Source organism: Semicossyphus pulcher, unplaced genomic scaffold (genome assembly GCF_022749685.1).
Source record: "Semicossyphus pulcher isolate SPU_LCO1_2020_fin unplaced genomic scaffold, fSemPul1.0.p SCAF_4, whole genome shotgun sequence".
NCBI lineage: Eukaryota > Metazoa > Chordata > Actinopteri > Labriformes > Labridae > Semicossyphus > Semicossyphus pulcher.
The window spans coordinates 9,978,491-9,998,094 of NW_027211715.1; the positions used below are offsets into that span (position 1 = coordinate 9,978,491).

General features: G+C 40.7%; 1 protein-coding gene across 4 annotated transcripts in view; it reads left to right on the forward strand.

Annotated features, from left to right (window-relative positions):
• Positions 1 to 19,604, forward strand: part of ptprfa (protein tyrosine phosphatase receptor type Fa) — a 220,143-nt gene that overhangs the window by 22,805 nt on the left and 177,734 nt on the right. For all 4 annotated transcript variants that reach the window (XM_069679935.1, XM_069679936.1, XM_069679933.1 and 1 more), the window contains 3 exons: positions 6,932 to 7,201; positions 8,765 to 9,346; positions 19,361 to 19,497. In XM_069679935.1, the coding sequence (XP_069536036.1) occupies positions 6,932 to 7,201; positions 8,765 to 9,346; positions 19,361 to 19,497 (989 nt within the window). The remainder of the gene's footprint in view (positions 1 to 6,931; positions 7,202 to 8,764; positions 9,347 to 19,360; positions 19,498 to 19,604) is intronic.

Consider the following 19,604-nt stretch of genomic DNA (forward strand, 5'->3'; position numbering starts at 1 on the left):
TCTGTATTTATTCAATGAGGAGACTGCAGCTAAGTTTTTAATATGGTACGAGCTGACGAGAGGGACGGCGTGGGTCAGAGACAGTTGATCCATAGTGTGATCCTAGCAGTTTATTTGAATTTATTATGTGATCGAGCAGTGAGCAGTTTATAATCATGCAGCGCAGTGACTGATCTGTGTGTTTTTCAGGCTCTGTCCCTGACTTATAGGGTTGCGATCGTGAAAACCCTTTATAAAGCATAAAATACTTCTTCACACGCTGTGACTGCGATCATGCCACGCGGGGAGGAGACAGACGTTATGAGAGGAGCAGATATGACGCAGACCTGTTTGTGTTTTGATGCTCATACCTGAATCAATAATGTTACGATCTGTCCGTATTTCTGCGCACATTTAAAGTATAAACTTCATCTCCACAGGCTGTCATATTCCCATATGCTATGTAGTTCATATATTTCACTTATAAACACAGAGCTTTAGAGGGGCATCTGGCTTCATGATCAAAGTGACGGGATGCGAAGTCAGGGTTGCCAGGTCCTCACTTTTTCCAGCTAAATTAGGCTACTTTTGAAGTGTCTTTAGAGGCGCGAGGCCCTGTGCGGTTGTACACTTCACACAGCCCATTCGACGGTTCTGACTCCGCGTATGTTTGGAATGTCACAAACATCTGTTGGGCCCGTTACTGAACAACATACGGCCCGGGACTTGTCCACGCACCGGGGGTTGGGAAGCCCTGCTCTACAGTACAGAATAAACTATCTAAAAAACAGATATGAACAAAAATCCTTTAAATGAAAAATCCCCCTTGGAAAAAATGTCTAAATACTCCTAAATTTTACTTAAACTGAAAAAGGAAGTTACAAAGATGGTCAAGGTTCAGATTGGCAGAGGTTCGTAGTTATGGTTTTTACACATCACAATCTTAAATCCAGCAAAAAGCAGTGCACAGCACATCACAACTGTCATTACATTGCCATTTTCACTCCCAGCATCTTTTTAAAACATTCAACCAATTAGAACTTTATAAGCAGAACACAGCGATTGGGTCACTTTATTATGATGTCAGTCTAAAAGAATGCACTGAAATAGAAATTCATTCTGCTATCCCACTTGAGTTCAAGTTTGACTTGCAATCAAATTTGTTTCAGTTTCCCTTTGAGCAATAAATTGACTTTTAACTCCACTATATTGTTGTGCGCTATAGCCTAGTCTTAATATGTTCGCCAATTTAGCCGCTGAACTAAACCAGCGCCACATCTAAACTATCTTAAGGGAGACACAAAACTCCCTTTAAGTTTGTTTATGCTACACCAAATAAATTAAAAATGTACATTTATTGTTTAATATACTAAATATGAAATCATGCTGTTGATTCTATTTTATTAGGCTTAGAAACATTTTAGACCGACTCTTTTTGCTGACTTGGGTACTCCTCTACAATAACAAATTTACCAACAGGACAACAACCTGCTACAAGCAATTGCAACCTGACAGCAAAGCGAGATATGTCACTCACATTATTGGGCAGCTCTTATTTTGGAAAATGAATTCAGTAAATAATCATTAACCTTTAAGAAAAGCAACCTGCGCCTGTATCCACACCCCACCTCTGGCCTGAGCTAAAGGTCGGCTGCAGCAATGACTCATTCAGGGATTTACTTAGTGTTTCCTGCCCAGAGCTGAAATCTAAACACAGTCTCTAAAGGAAAGCATCCATTATTATCAACTTCTAGTAGTGTACTACCACTCGCTTCTAACTGATAAAACACTCTGATCAGTAGACTGTTACTAATGATGCAGTTGTTTTGGTCATTGGATTAACTGCTGTGCGTGTCTTTTCAGAAGAAAGGCAGATTTATTTTACAAACAATACAATGAATTTAAATGAATACAAATGTTTCAGCTTTTTTAGCTAGTATTTCGAATGAGTTGGTTTCTGTGTGAGATGCCTTTGTCAATATTTTTCTATTAAATATGTTTAGTCACTGTCTATGATTTCTACAGACTGCATGTTACTACCACTGCACCTGATCTGCTGCATGACTTTTCTGGCAATGCAAACAGAAATGTACTTCCTCACCCATCTTAGCCTCATTTACAACTCCAGCTTCGTCTTTATGAGGATTTCACTAACCAGAACTTCCGACCCATCTATCCACCACCCTTGCCCCCTTCTTCTTTCTTCCCTTTTCTCTTGCATGCCAATACAGATGTGAGTGTATCTGCATTGAACTATCATCTGATCCTAATGTGTGTCAACAATTGCATATCCAATGATATTATAGGTTTCAACTGACTTATATAAATCCAAAAGATTATCTATGCTAGCCAACACCTTGACAGAAAATAGAATATATATACAGTATATGATTGTTGGATGAAGTTTATTGATGTTAACTTTATCCAAACTTGAATTGGACTTAAAGGAGAAGTTTGGTATTTTTAAACCTGGGCCCTATTTTTTTTATTTTTTTTATTTTTTTACAAATTTGGTTGTCAAAATGACTTACAGGAACAAAAACTTTTGGAATCGGTTCAGTAGATGGCCCCTGCCGTAGGCGAAACAGCCGCAATGGCTGCAACATAATCCTGTGTTGCAATTGTGCCCCATCATAATATGTCCACTAAAAGTGCTTGTTTTTGCCATATATACAGTACTGTGCAAAAGTTTTAGACAGGTGTGAAAAAATGCTGTAAACTAAGAATGAATTCAAAAATGGAAGTGTTCATAGTTTATTTTCATCAATTAACAAAACGCAGTGAATGAACAGAAGAGAAATCTAAATCAAATCAATATTTGGTGTGACCACCCCTTGCCTTCAAAACAGCATCAATTCTTCTAGGTACACTTGCACACAGTTTTTGAAGGAACTCGGCTGGTAGGTTGTTCCAAACATCCTGGAGAACTAACCACAGATCTGTGGATGTAGGCTTCCTCAAATCCTTCTGTCTCTTCATGTAATCCCAGACAGACTCGATGATGTTGAGATCAGGGCTCTGTGGGGGCCATACCATCATTTTCAGGACTTATTGTTTTTCTTTACACTGAAGATAGTTGTTAATGACATTGGCTGTATGTTTGGGGTCCTTCAAATCTAATCAAATCAAATGTTATTTGTATAGCGCCAAATCATAACCAGAGTTATCTCGAGACACTTTACAAAAGAGCAGGTCTAGGCCGACTCTTTGTTGTGTTATTTAAAGAGAGGCCCAACATGAATCACCATGAGTAGCACTTAGCAATATTCGGCACACTGGCAAGGAAAAACTTCCTTTTAACAGGCAGAAACCTCGAGCAGAACCTGACTCATGTTGAACAGCCATCTGCCTCGACTGGATGGGCCGATAATGGGATAGAAGGAGATGCAAGGCAGAGAGAAGAGAGACAGGCTTATGGTTACAATGCCAATAATAGTGTTATACTAGTGTAAAAATTAGCAAAAAATAAATTAGCGCCAGAAGCAGAGTAATGATAAATGCTGTAGTAATGGTAATTGTAACTGTTGAAGTCAACAGGTCTACTATTAGCATTAGCAGCAACAATAATGATACTATTGGGAAGACTGATGTTAGTAGTTGTTGCAGTCGAGCAGGTCCACAGCAGCAGGTGGTCTGCAGCAACGATCCCCAGGAACCTACAAGACAGGGGAGCACAAGAACTCCCGGGAAGATATATATATATATATATATATATATATATATATCGTTGTCCTGCTATACCTATAAAAATGTGGTTTGTAAGCAAAGGGTAGTAACACCAAATATTGATTTGATTTAGATTTTTCTTTTGTTCGCTCACTTATCATTTTGTAAATTGATAAAAAAAAAACAATTATTATATACTTTTTTTAAAGCATTCTTAGTTTACAGCATTTTTTCCACACCTGCCTAAAACTTTTGCACAGTACTGTATATATATATGGCTATATATACACATAAGGCTACATGACAGCTAGCTATGTGAATTTTGGAATTTCAAGATGAACTTCTGCAAGCCATTGAGAGTTGTGAGAATTGCCACGTGAGTTGTGCAGTCTTGCTGTGGTCAAGCAGTGTTTCAATGCCAATTTTTCCTTTTTTTTTCAGGTTCTGTTTTCAAAGCCAGATTTCAGCATTGTCGCCAAAAATCAAAGTTACTCAACTGGCTCCAAACATAACTTGTTAAGGGCTTAAAATCTAAAGTTTATGACTTGATAATTGGTCTTAACTTGGAACTTAATCGATAATATACCACATGTATAAAGACTTGCATCGACATATAGCGTACAGAGACCTGTGTGTGTTCTGCGTGTACAGGGGCACAGTGGAAGGAAGCAAGTTAAATATGATGGCCAGAGCCCGGTTTACATAAGAAGCACACCTGGCTCTTAAAGGGAATGAAAGATTACACTCTGATTGGTTCATGGTTGATTCATGTCAAAAACACACCTATGAATAGTCAAGGGTCTTAAGCAAACACTTTTGCGCCTTGCACCTCACTTTGCGCCCAGATGCAATGAACCTACTTTAAGCTGCATCAGTAAGCAAACCAGCAAAAACCAGCAAAAGAACATTAAACTGGTAAAATTACAAATTATAAAGTAATGACATGGTATAAAAGAAATATTTGTAGGAAGAAAATTAAGAGAAGGCTTTTTCCCTCCAAAGTGAGGTGGCCTATTATTTATCTTGTGTTTGTTTTCATTCTAGTATTCTTACTACTTACAGCAGATATTAGTGCAGTCGTGTTTCTCAGCATAAAGGAATTATTATTATTCATCAATATTGATATTAACCATGTAAATAAAAACTGCTTAGTCTAAGCAACATTGAAAACATGGCAAGAAGATTTTCCCAAAGCTCAAACCTAAATGCCCTGGAAGTTTGCCCCTAAATCTTTGTCCTCCAGCTCCTCCATCTTGTCTTCCTTTCCTCAGTCCTCTCCTTTGCTCCTCCTCTTTCACATACACTTTTGCAGTCCGTCTCCTCCATGGGATTGGTCTTTATGGTCTGCCAACAATCTTCATTTCAAAGCCTACTGCCACTTATGCCAGTTGTAACTGCTGTTTTGTTTACTATCATTATTCTGTCCACTAACACACACCATGGAGCCTACATAAATCCTAGACATTGAATGTTGTCAGTCATTGTTTACAAAAATTTACTATACCAGCACTACCTTATCCGTTCTCAGCTCAGGCAAACAGGCACAGTCTCATGGCACTCTGTGAAATTGTCTTGAAATTTAATAAATCTAGTGTAATCTATGAAGTTCATGTACAGGGACACAACCTTTAGGTGGTTACTTTAATTTAATTGGAAGTATATTTTGTACATGCAACTCAAATGCCCGCCGACAATCATCTGACTTCAAAAGGAAGTCATATGATTTCATATAATGTGCAGCAAACTCCATGCTAGGTGGCTGGGTGGGTCTAACATGCATAGGACTGCCACCCTGAAGACCAGAGTTCATATCCACCATCTTCATGTGTGAGACAACTTTAGTTATTTTATTTACCAGATAAAAGTTATTATACAAACATACTACTGCAAATGAGTTAAGTTAAGTCACATGTATGTCCATTATGAAACATATGCAGTGGTATCTTGGGTAAAACAAAGAGCTTTCCAGCATAACCTTGAAGGCTGCCAACATGTAATTCATGCCATAACCATGTAATGTGGTTGTACTGACAGACAGAAAAAAATGGGAAATTTATATGTACATGTTTACATGTAATTCATTATTATGACCCATAGATGCATTTTCAAACTATGTCATGAACTTCTGTGATACTGGGTTGAGTAAATCACATCACATCAGCAATGTCATCTCTTGTGCAACAGAGCCATTTTCATGTATCATGCTAACAGAGAAATGTTGTACAAGTTCAGATATAGTGTTATGAGCATAGTTGAGAAGAGCGGAGATCCTATCAAGTAAGGGAGATCAAAATATAAAAAGTCCTGTATAGTTAATCTGGAATCAGCAGGACTGAATACAATTATGTTGCTTTTGTGAAAATCTATAAACCATTGTGCACTTATTTTTTTCATTGAAAATGATAAAGTAGAGATAAGAGCCAGGAGTGCCAAAACCATCAAGTTCTGAGTTGGTTTTCCTCCTGTCCTCCCAAAATTTAGGAGTCATCAGCTACCATGCAAGTTAGGAAAAAAGAGACTCCTTTTCAATAAGATGGAAACAAAAACTAAGAGACATTACCATGATCTACACTCTCTGTTACATTGAACAAATGAAAGAAAACAAAGTGATTTCACAGAAAAAGTTTTTATTCAGTAGTGAGAAGTTCCTCCCCTCCCCTTGTGCTAATTTGCCCTTAAAATTCAAGTATGTAAATTCGCCTTCAATTCTCCAAGTCCACCATCGTGTTTTTTACAATATTCTGTATCCTTCTACTATGCTATTTTTTAAATTGTTTTTTCATCCACCATATTCATTATAAAAATCCACAGACTTCCAACTTGCCATGGTCAAGTTATCCAGTACATTAAACATAATACCTACTTTGCATTATCTCTTTATGTAATGTATCATTACAATGTATAGAAATTACACATGATGCTTACTGAGTGTGGATTGGATGTCTTTACAAATTGGTATTTAAATCATGAAAAAGAATGGAATTCTTATCCTTAATATTCTTTTACACAATCCAAACATCTCTGTCAAAGTGCTTTGAGACCAAAACCTTGAATTAAATCAGTGGAAATAACATTGTCTATGATGTGGTGACACTAAAACTCTCGTTTGAAACATTCCTTTGTAAACTGTCTACATGGGTGCTAGAAATAAACTTCAATTAACACTAACACCTCACAACCACTTGTATGATTGTAAAGTGAAACTCAACCAGCCCAACCCCACCCCACCCCCCACCCCCAGCACACACCGTGTGTCCTCTCACACTCCTTGTCTTTACTTCTGCAGTTCGACGGGTTCCTCCCCGTTTCTCCATTCCCCCTACCAATCATGAGGTAATGCCTGGCGGGAGTGTCAACCTGACCTGTGTTGCAGTTGGTGCTCCTATGCCTTATGTCAAGTGGTTAAGCGGCGAGGTGGAGCTGACACGGGAGGAAGATATGACTATTGGCCGCAACGTTCTGGAGCTCACCAACATACGGCATTCTTCCAACTACACCTGTGTGGCCATATCCTCCCTAGGCATGATCGAGACCACAGCCCAGATCGCTGTCAAAGGTCAGAAACACTTACACATGAAAAAAAAGCAGTATCACAGGCATAGAGGAAACATATCTTCTCTATTTGTTACTGTGGCATTCTGGAAAGTGCCACCTGTGTGCCTCAAACATTTGAGAGGTCTATCTCTATGTGTCAGCCCTGTGATTTCCTGGAGATCAGTCAAGGTTGTACCTGGCCTCTAGCCCAATGACAGGTGGGATAAGTGTTGCCAGACTGAAAATACAGTCATATCGTACTGCAGCTTTAAAATGATCGGATTTTACCAAAAACTATCGTACATATGAAAAAAAAAACGATGAAGGGACAAAATACCACAATGAATTGCCCTGCAGACCATATTAATGTAACAATATTGTCCTTTGTACAAGACGGCAACTGTATGCTTCACTAAACAGAGTCAATTGCAGCCCATTACACAATCATTCCTTCCATTATTACCCTTCAAAATAAAAGCACCATGTCTGCACTGGTTGGTGAAGAAAAGCCTCAGAGCGTCCCAGTGTGTGCACATTCGCTTGACAACTTGGTGCAGAGAGAGCCAGCGAGTCTGTGATGGCTTAAGAAGTTTGTGAGGCTCAACATTACCGAACTCCTTAAAGTCTTTTAGCTGTGCAACATGCTTAGTGCTGTTTTTGAAATAGCCATACACATCCCTGCATAAATCCTTGCACATTTGGGGCAGCCGCTTGCAAGCCCCGCTCACATAGAGATACAATGAGTGACAGATGCACCGCTGAATTGTCGTTGGTTTCTTTGAAAGAGCAAAACTATCGTACATTTGGCTGTTATTGGCATTGTACATCATACAGAGCACAAACTTATTGTCCAAATACGATAGTTATCGTACATCTGGCAACACTGGCTGGGATCTGCTCCAGCCCCCCTGCGACCCTGAACAGAATGGATGAAAGGGGCCTGTTATATTTTTCCTTAATTTCAGTTCTACAAATAAAATTACAATTTTGAATGTAAAAAAAACAAAAAACAAAGGTGGCCAAAGTTTTAAATAAAGTAAATGTGTGTAAAAGGAATCCCTCAGGCTTCAAAAGCTCAAACCTAGGACTGGTATGAATACCACATTTGAAAGGTTTTGTACATTCATGACAAGCTGACGTCAGGAGCCGCTGGCTTAAAGATTGATGTCTGATCTACTCTTCAACGGATTCATTCCACTACATGCACTCTTACTAAAAGCACTGACAACAGGGACAAGCTCAACCTCAGCTTATTGGTTTGGAGAAACCGGCTGATTTTAGATACAAGCCTTTATTTCTAATTATCAAGAAATATGTAAATATATTTCATCACATTTTCAGTATCTTTCTATTTGTTTCCACACTTGTACAATAATTCTGTAAAATTTAATAATTCATGTGCATGTTACTTTGTTTCTGTTGTAACAACAGAGGGATGTTATGCTCTGTAGTCTGCTGCTGTCACTTATTTTTTATTTATAATTAACTGTGCCTACTGCCAGCACTTTAATATTGGAAAGATGAAAAAAGAAAAATCTAGAGACTTGTTTGCTTCACTTTTTTTTCTGACTCTACTCTCTAACAGCTCTGCCCAAGCAGCCCAGCTCCCTTATGGTGACGGAAACCACCGCCACCAGTGTCACCCTGACCTGGGACTCCGGCAACCCAGAACCAGTGTCCTACTATGTGATCCAGTACCGCGCCAAAATGTCTGAAAATGGCTTTCAGGAAGTAGATGGAGTAGCAACAACCCGATACAGCATTGGAGGCCTCAGCCCCTTCTCCCAATATGAGTTTCGTGTCATGGCTGTCAACAATGTGGGCAGGGGGCCACCCAGCAGTATAGTTGACACCCGTACAAGCGAGCAAGCACCCTCCTCACCTCCTCTTCATGTCCAGGCACGCATGCTAAGCTCCAGCACCATGCTGATCCAGTGGGAACCTCCGGAGGAGCCCAATGGCAAAATCCGTGGCTACTGGGTCTATTACAGCTCGGAGCATGATGCCCCAATCAACACCTGGCAAAAACACAACACAGATGACAGCCAGCTCACCACCATCTCAGGCCTCACCACAGATATCACCTATAGCTTGAGGGTGCTGGGCTTTACTTCTGTGGGAGATGGGCCACCCTCTGATGTTCTGCAGATTAAGACCCAGCAGGGAGGTGAGAATTTGTTCATCATGTCAAATCAAAACAATGACACAGGAAAACCCTTAAGTTGTTACTTCGCATTGAATTGTAAGCGGTTTTTTTCTGGAAAGGACAGCAAGAAACAAAAAGGAAATTTCCCATATTTTACGAAGTTGTCCATTCAGTGTTGATGTTCAATACAGCTGATTGAAGTACAAAATTCCTCAGAAAGTGCTATATTGACCAAGAAAGCAGTTTTACTTTTTGGGTGTTATATCTGATGCTGGTTTATGCCAGTTTCTTGCAAACAAATTCCTGAATTCCTAAAGCTCATCTACATGATGGCTGATGCCAGGAACCAATGAGATTTGCGGCTTTACAGTACAGAGAAATGTGCAGCCTACTGATGTGTGTATGTTTGTAAAGTGTTAAGTGTCGCAAATCAGAAAGAACCCATACACAGAATCACAGGGCAGAGGCAGGAGTAGAATCAGAATCAGGTTTATTGCCAAGTAGGTTTACACATACAAGGAATTTGTTTTGGTGGTTTTGGTGCAGAACAGTTAACAAAGAACTAGAATAAAAATATTGTTGACGAGGCTAGCAGCAGAGGGGAAGAAACTGTTCCTTTGTCAGGAGGTTTTGGTCCTGATGGACTGCAGCCTCTTGCCAGAGGGAAAGATCTCTAAGAGACTGTGCCCGGGTTGAGAAGGGTCGGCCACAATCTTACCTGAATGCCTCAGGGTCCTGGAGGTTTACAGGTCCTCGAGAGATGGCAGATTGTAGCCAATCAACCTCTCTGCAGAGCGGATGATACGCTGCAGCCTGCCCTTATCTCTGGCAGTGGCAGCAGCATACCAGACAGTGATGGAGCAGGTGAGGATGGACTCAACGATGGCGGTGTAGAAGTGCACCATCATTGTCTTTGGCAGGTTGAACTTCTTCAGCTGCAGTAGGAAGTACAACCTCTGCTGTCCCTTTTTGATGAGGGAGCCGATGTTCAGCTCCCACTTGAGGTCCTGGCTGATGATGGTCCCCAGGAAGTGGAAAGACTCCACAGTAGAAACAGTGGAGTCGCAGATGGTTATGGGGGCAGGTGTGGCTGCTTTCTTTCTAAAATCCACAACCATCTCCACTGTCTTCAGAGCATTAAGCTCCAGGTTGTTATCACCACACCAGGTCACCAGATGTTCAATCTCCCACCCTCCCTGGAGCCGGGATGATCGTGTTGAAGGCAGAGCTGAAATTCACAAACAGGATCCTGGCATATGTTCCTGCTGAGTCTAGATGATGGAGGATGAAGTGGAGGGCCATGTTGACTGCGTCATCTATGGACCTGTTGGCTCTGTAGGCAAACTGCAGGGGGTCCAGGAGAGGGTCTGTGATGTCCTTGAGGTGGGAGAGCACCAGGCGCTCAAAAGACTTCATTACCACAGAGGTCAAGGCGACGGGTCTGGAGATATTTAGTCCTGTGGTCTTTGGCTTTTTGGGGACAGGAATGATGGTGGAGGCCTTGAAGCAGGCTGGCACGTGGCAGGTCTCTAGTGAGGTGTTGAAGATGTCTGTGAACACCGGAGACAGCTGATCGGCACAGTGCTTCAGGGTGGAGGGGGAGACAGAGTCCGGTCTGGCTGCTTTGCAGGGGTTCTGTCTCTTAAAAATCCTGATAATACATCTCTCTCCAAGATAGAGAGTGTTGTTGCAGTGGTGTGAGGGGAGGGGGCTGTTGAGGTGCTGGGGGAGGTGGAGGTGATAAGCTGTAGCTGTTGAGTGGAGTCACGGGGGATGGAGTCAGTCCAGTAAGACTGTCCCATTGTCTTTCAAAGCGACAGTAAAACTCATTCTTTGGCAAGGCGCAGGTCATTAACAGAGTGGGGGTTTTTGGCTTGTAGCTGGTGAGCTGTCTGAGACCCTTCCAGACTGAGCCATTATCTCCCCCTGAAAACTGCTGCTGTAGTTTATCAGAGTACAGACGCTTAGCTTCTCTAATCACCTGGCTGAAGGTGTATTTAGCCTGTTTGTAGCCGTCTCTGTCCCCACTCCTAAACGCCTCCTCCTTTAACTGCTTCAGCCGTCTGAGTTTGGCTGTGAACCAGGGCTTGTCGTTGTTGTAACTCACCATGGTGCGTGATGTTACACAGCAGTCCTCGCAGAAGCTGATGTATGATGTCACAGCCTCTGTATACTCATCCAGACTGTTGGTAGCAGTCCTGAAAGCGTCCCAATCCGTACAGTCTAAGCACGCCTGAAGATCCTCTACAGCTTCACTGGTCCACTTTTTAGATGTCCTCACTAGAGGTTTACAGAGCTTTAATTTCTGCCTGTACGCAGGAATCAGATGGATCATGATGTGGTCAGGGCAGCAACAGTGACTTTATGTAGTTCGTTAGGCAGAGCAATACTCGACAGGCAAAAGTTCAAAAACAAGTTGCAAGCACAGGTCAAAATCCAAAAGGCAATACATACAGAAATGGCGGGATGCAAAGCAGGAGAAGCTCAAACTACAATCTGGCAAATGACAATGGCAAGATGGCAAGTATAAATACTGAGGGGTTAGAGATGTTTCGGTCCTGAACGATTTGTTCAAAAAGAACGAATCTTTTCAGTGAACGGAATGATCCGTTCACTTTCATGCATCAAATTTGTTCCTTTCGTTCACTTGGCTCCGCTCGCGGCTCCCCAGTGCCTCACTTCTTCTTTTAGAAAACCAGACTGATTGATGTTAGCACGAGCCAATTGCGTTTCAGAGGAGGGCTGTTTTTATCAAATCTAATGTATCAAATGACCATAATTGGTTAGGAGAACGACTGAACGTATCGCTTGACTGAATGTCTCTCTCTCTCTCTCTCTCTCGTTCACTGAATGAAGACCATTCTCGTTCACTGAACGAAGCGACCCGATTAGGTGCATCTGTGCATACAAGTCAATTCACAGATTCAGACTCTGATTAAATACATTACATCCTAAGGCCCTGTGAATATATAAGGAGCCTCATTCACCTCTGTTAAACTTTAAAAACAACATATAATAAAAACGGTGACGCAGACTCGCAGCGCTGAGAGGGAGAGAGCACCTGCACAGAGGGAGGGGGGGAGCGGGTCATCGCAGACTGAAGTGATGACGAGATATCAAAGTTTGATCATGAAGCCTGATCATCTACAGCTCTGTGTAAAATATATGTAGTACACAGCAGACTGCAGTCTCTGTTGACAGACAGACAGACAGACAGACAGACAGATCTGAACACAGGTCCACGTTATTAAACGTCTGTGTTCTCCCCGCGCTGCGTTATAAACTATGATGAACTGATCGCAGGTTACAGCTCCTGCTCGTGTCATTCCAGCATGTGGAGAGACGTACTTTATTTTTTATAGTAATTGTGTGCGGAAAATAAGGACAGAACGCGACCTTATTGTGGCAACAAATCAAGATCAGCCATTGTTATTGACTGTTAAATTTTAAAGAGCTATTATGGTCCAACCTTATCTGGCCCATTTCCGCTGATGGCCCGTTTTAGCTGACTCCACCACTCCCCTTGGTGTTGATGGGTCATTAGGCTCACATGATCCTGAGTGTGAGTGCGATCTCACCTGTTTAGGCAGATGATTTAATACTGCATTGTAATTGGGAGATCGGTGGTGTCTAGGCCATTTCCTCTGTTGAGGAGGATTTTCTCATATTAGAAGCATATTAAAATTACAATGACCTGGATTACTGAGAACCTTTACACTAGCAAATACAGTCTGAGCGCCGAGGAGGAGTGAATAACCGGGTCATTTCGTTCGTGAACGAACGTGAACGAATGAAATGTCCTAACAGGTCAGACATTCTGATCCTCAATCACGACAAACTTATAGGCTGCGGGGGTATATCTTTATATCTTGCACACAGCAGTTCACATATGTTTACAGCACTGATGAACACAAACAAAATTACGCACATTAAAATTACAATGACCTGGATTACTGAGAACCTTCACACTAGCAAATACAGTTTGAGCGCTGAGGAGAGGCGAATTACCGGGTCATTTCGTTCGTGAACGAACGTGAACGAACGTGAACGAACGTGAACGAACGTGAACGAACGAAATGTCCTAACAGGTCAGACATTCTGATCCTCGACCACGACTTTGTGTAAAGCACAATGAAGTTGTAGTCTTCGTCTTTTATTTTATGTATTGTGTTTTGTACAGATATGGACTTATGTGTCTGAAATAAAGAAATAAAGTAAAGTACAATACTAGAAACGGTATTACAACAGCTCAAAAATAAACTGACACAACAGCAAGATGAGATAACACATGAATGTTTCTTTTTATATTAATATTATAATATTTTCTTTTTAATATATGGGCCAAGTAACTGTTATATTGTGATGATTGAACAAGAAGACCAGTAATGCAATGGGCGCCGTATCGTTCATGAACGAGTGAGAGTGAGTGAGTTACGGGTAAACCGGAAATGTCACTGAACGACCTGGTGAACAAATGTAATGAACGAATCTTTCAGCTGAACGAGATCCGAAGATACGGGTCACTGAAGTGAACGAGAGCTGACATCTCTATGAGGGGTAAATGAGCTAACAAGCCACATGTGTGTGGCGGGATGAGCAGGCTGGCAGGTGATTGACTGACAGACAAATGAGGGGGAGCGTCAGTGAGCGTTGAAAAAGCTGGCAGGTGCTGATTGGATAATGAGCAGAGAGGTGTGCAGGAGAAGCAGCAGGAGGGTGGGGTTTAAGAGGAGCAGGAGGCTCCAGCAGAGTCTTTGACGGTTGACAGCAATACAAACCAAACTTATAAATTGGCCCCAATGGGATAGTGGAATTATATACAACCCCAAACAACAATATATTTAAACTACTAGTCTAACTAATAGTTAAGAGTAAACGCACTTTTCTGGTTACATTGCATCTGGAACTGTGGCTGTAAGATCAGTATCAGTAACTCTTACTACTAGCACTGTAACATAAGCAACAATATATTGCAGAAGGAAGTTACACAGCTACATGTAGCACCTCTAAATTACACCTCCAAGACTTAATTATCATTTACTTAGACAGTTGTGCAATTTAGATTTTGGCTGGCTGTTTATATCAAGCTACACATGCATAAATATATATGTAATAATATATAAATGAGTGTGTCTGTGTTATGAACCAATGCAAGAATAGACTAATAGAAGCAGAATAGATTGTGAGTAGTATAGTCACACTGTGTTATACCCCATTGTTTTGAAACTGCAACAAACATAATACTAATGTCAATAGTTTCTTGGCAGCTGAGATTAGCTCAGCGGTCATTTACTAGCCTATACAAGGAAGATACTAGGAAGGATATCAAGTATGTGTGGTTTGTGTGAAAAAAAAGATCCAACAAATTTTCCCTGAAGGACTTAGTGGCAACCTGCACATTGAGAAAAAATAATAGTATTTCATTCACATACAGTACTTTTCAGGGTTCTCAGCTTAGTGTGCAATAGAAGATGAGCAACCAATATTCGCTTTAAGTACTTGTGAAGTACAATCAGGCACCCTTCCAGGCTGACATGAAATGAAACCCCCCTGTGCATTATACACCCCATGCATTGCCTCGTTGCTCTTTGTGTCTAATTGGACTTGAAATTGTTTTTGTGGTACTTACTCATGTTGTTCCCTCCTGTGTAGATCGTTGCTTGTATTCACTCTCGGATGTTGGTCACTGTTTGGACACCACTATAAAGCAACACCAGCAGTAAAATCTGATAAAGGGAGCATTTATTTATCCTCACAGCTTAAAACCCAATTTATAGACTAATTATATGTAAACTTATTTGTATATGTTAATGTTATAGACTGTTTCTGCCCCCCAACCCAGGCCTTTTATTACAGTTAATTCAAACTCAAATAAAAAAGGAGTAAATCAAAAAAAATTAATAAAAATTAAAACAACAACCGAAGTTATGCCAAAAAATATGAGAATTAAATGTGGTCTGTTAAATATCAGATCCCTGTCATCTAAAGCTCTATTAGTGAACGATCTGATATCAGATTATCATATTGTTTTACTCTCTTTGACTGAGACTTGGCTGTGTCAGGAAGAATTGTTCTGAGTTTCTCACACCCAGCTTGGAAATCTTTACAGCCTGTTTTATTTGTGATAGTATACCGCCCTCCTGGCGCATACTCTGATTTTCTAACTGAATTCTCAGAGTTTTTATCAGATTTAGTCCTGAGTTCAGATAAAATAATTATTGTAGGGGACTTCAATATTCATGTAGATGTTGATAATGATAGTCTTAGCATGGCATTTATGTCCCTTTTGGACTCTATTGGTTTCACTCAAAGTGTAAACCAGCCTACTCACCGCTTTAACCACACCCTCGACCTTGTTCTAGCTTATGGCCTTGAAACCGAAAACCTAATTGTCCTCCCACAAAATCCTCTTTTATCAGATCACTATTTAGTAACATTCGATGTCCTATTAACCGACTACTCTCCAGTTAACAAAAATGTACTCACAAGATGTTTGTCTGATAGGACTGTAGCTAAATTTAAGGAAACAATTCCAGCTGCTTTTAATTCTTCACCACATCTGTTTACTACAGAAAGCTCTTATGCTAATGTTAATCCCTCTCAGCTTGATCAGTTTGTTGATAGTAATGCAGGTTTGCTGAGAAGTACTCTAGACTCGATTGCCCCCTTAAAAAAGAAGATTATTAAACGACAGAGGCTAGCTCCATGGTATGACTCAGAAACTCGTAACTTGAAGCAAATGTCGCGTAAATTTGAAAGAATGTGGCGATCCACCAAAACAGAAGAGTCTCGTTTACTCTGACAAAACAGTCTTAATAAATACAGGAAGGCCCTACGGCATGCTCGAGGTGTCTACTACTCCTCCCTCATAGAAGAAAATAAAAACAATCCCAGGTACCTTTTCAGCACTGTAGCCAGGCTGACAGAGAGTCACAGCTCCACTGAGCCAAGTATTCCTATAGGCCTAAGCAGTGATGACTTTATGAGCTTCTTTAATGACAAAATCCTAAAGATTAGAGACGAAATTTGTAACCTCCTGCTGTTAACTGGTGCAGATGTATCTTTGGAAACTGCTCAAAAACCTGATGTTTACCTTGACTGCTTTTCTCCAATTGACCTTCCTGAGCTAAATTCTCTGATATCTTCGTCTAAACCATCAACCTGTCTTTTAGACCCGAATCCAACCAAGCTGCTTAAGGAAGTCTTTCCCTCAATTAGCACTTCTTTACTAGATATGATCAATATGTCTTTATCGACTGGCTATGTACCCCAGTCTTTTAAACTAGCTGTAATTAAGCCACTTCTTAAAAAGCCTACCTTTGATTCAGGGACCTTAGCTAGCTATAGACCTATATCTAACCTTCCTTTTATCTCAAAGATCCTTGAGAAAGCAGTCACTAATCAATTATGTGACTTTCTTCATAACAACAGTTTATTTGAGGACTTTCAGTCAGGATTTAGAGTCCACCATAGCACTGAGACAGCACTTGTGCGAGTTTCAAATGATCTACTTACTGCTTCGGACAGAGGACTTCTCTCTGTACTCGTCCTGTTAGATCTTAGTGCCGCTTTCGACACGATAGACCATCACATCCTGTTACAGAGACTAGAACATTTAATTGGCATTACAGGATCTGCATTAAGTTGGTTTAAATCTTATTTATCAGATCGATCTCAGTTTGTTAATGTTCATGATGTGTCCTCTATGCACACCAAAGTTAGTCATGGAGTTCCACAAGGTTCTGTGCTCGGACCGATTCTTTTTACCTTATATATGCTTCCTCTTGGTAATATCATGAGGAAACACTCCATTAATTTTCATTGTTATGCAGATGATACTCAATTATACTTATCTATGAAGCCAGACGAAACCAATCAGCTCTCTGAACTAGAAGCATGCCTTAAGGACATAAAGATCTGGATGACTAGAAACTTCTGCTACTTAATTCAGACAAAACTGAAGTTATTGTGCTCGGCCCAAATCACCTTAGAGACTCTTTCTCTAATGATATAGCTGCCCTAGATGGCATCAGCCTGGCATCCAGCACTACTGTTAGGAATCTGGGAGTTCTGTTTGATCAGGATATGTCCTTCATCTCCCACATAAAACAAATATCAAGGACCGCCTTCTTTCATCTTCGCAACATAGCAAAAATCAGACACATCTTGTCTCAAAAGATGCAGAAAAACTAGTCCATGCATTCGTTACTTCCAGGTTGGATTATTGTAACTCGTTACTATCAGGCTGCCCTAATAAGTCACTAAAAACTCTGCAGCTGGTACAAAACGCTGCAGCATGTGTGCTGACAGGAACTAGGAAGAGAGATCACATCTCTCCTGTATTAGCCTCTCTGCACTGGCTTCCTGTAAAATCTAGAATAGAATTTAAAATCCTTCTTCTTACTTAAAAAGCTCTTAATGGTAAAGAGCTCATAGTGCCATATTACCCCTCTAGAACATTGGGCTCATAGGATGCAGGCCTGCTTGTGGTACCTAAAGTCTCTAAGAGTAGTGTTGGAGGTAGAGCCTTCAATTACCAGGCCCCGCTCCTCTGGAACAATCTACCAGTCAAGGTCCGGGAGGCAGACACCCTCTCTTCTTTTAAGAGTAGACTTAAAACTTTCCTCTTTGATAAAGCTTATAGTTAGGGCTGGCCCAGGCTTGGACTAGCCCATAGTTATGCTGCTATAGGTTTAGACTGCCGGGGAATCTGACACACCAAGCTTCTCTCTCTCTCTCTCTCTCTCTCTCTCTCTCTCTCTCTCTCTCTCTCTCTCTGTGTGTTTCTCTGACTCTCTCTCTCTATCTCTCTCTCCCTCTCTCCCTCCCTCTCTCTGTCATATTAATGCAGCTCATTAACTCTGTATCTTCTGGTCCCATTAACATTACTAACCACATATCTTCCCGGGAGTTCTTGTGCTCCCTTGCATTGAAGGTTCCTGGGGATCGTTGCTGCAGACCACCTGCTGCTGTGGACCTGCTCGACTGCAACATCTACTAACATCAGCCTTCCCCATAGTATCATTATTGTTGCTGCTAATGCTAATAGTAGACCTGTTGACTTCAACTGTTACAATTACGATTACCTCAGCCTTTATCATTACTCTGTTTCTCTCGCTAATTTATTTATTTATTTATTTTGCTAATCTTCACCCTAGTCTACCACTATTATTGGCATTGTAACCATAAGTATGTGTCTGTTGTTGTTGTTGTAACAAGGACATATGTTGTTGTTGTAACAAGAACATATGTTGTTGTTGCTCTCTTTGCCTGTCTCTATCCTGCATCTCCTTCTGTCCCATTTTCGGCCCATCCAGTCGAGGCAGATGGCTGTTCAACATGAGTCTGGTTCTGCTCGAGGTTTCTGCCTGTTAAAAGGAAGTTTTTCCTTGCCAATGTGCCGAATATTGCTAAGTACTACTCATGGTGATTCATGTTGGGCCTCTCTTTAAATAACATAACAAAGAGTCAGTCTAGACCTGCTCTTTCTGTAAAGTGTCTCGAGATAACTCTGGTTATGATTTGGCGCTATACAAATAAAATTTGATTTGATTTGATTTGATTTGATTTGATATATTTAATGTAGGGATTGTACAGATCATTGGTTTTTCTCATGATATTGATTTTAATGTCAAACCTCCAGAGTGATTGGCTACCAAGAACTAATCTGATGCAAGTGCTTTTTACAAATGTTTTATTTTTTTAAAATAATATTTTGGTATATTGTTATTACATCATATCTTAAATACATCTACATTGATCTTTGGGCTTCTGCAAATTTCAACATCTGTCACCAGAAGATTTATTAAATATTTTGGTCACATGCAGTGTTTTTTGATTCTGCTCAGGCTGAAGTTTCGACTTTTTACAGCAAAATACTTTTTCTCACAATGTACTTTGAAAATAGATTAAGTTGTAAGTTTTCTCGCAGGTGCAACAAAAGATTGTACAAGACCAAGACCAAGAATACCTCCTACACTGTCTCAGTCTCTGTTCCTGTCTTAAGTCTCCTCATCTCTTTGTTTATGCCTCCAGTTCCATCTCAGCCGTCTGGTTTTGATGCCGAGGCTGAGCTGGACTCACGGGTCATGCTGTCTTGGCTTTGGCCAGTCCAGGACCCTATCACTAGCTTTGAACTACTCTATTGGGAGGCCAATAATCCCACAGACAAGGTACCACCAGCATGATGGATATACTTTACTCTTATATAAATTATATAATGTGAATATGTTTTTGTATTTGGCGTACTTAAAGGTTTTACGTTTTAAGTGCTATATGT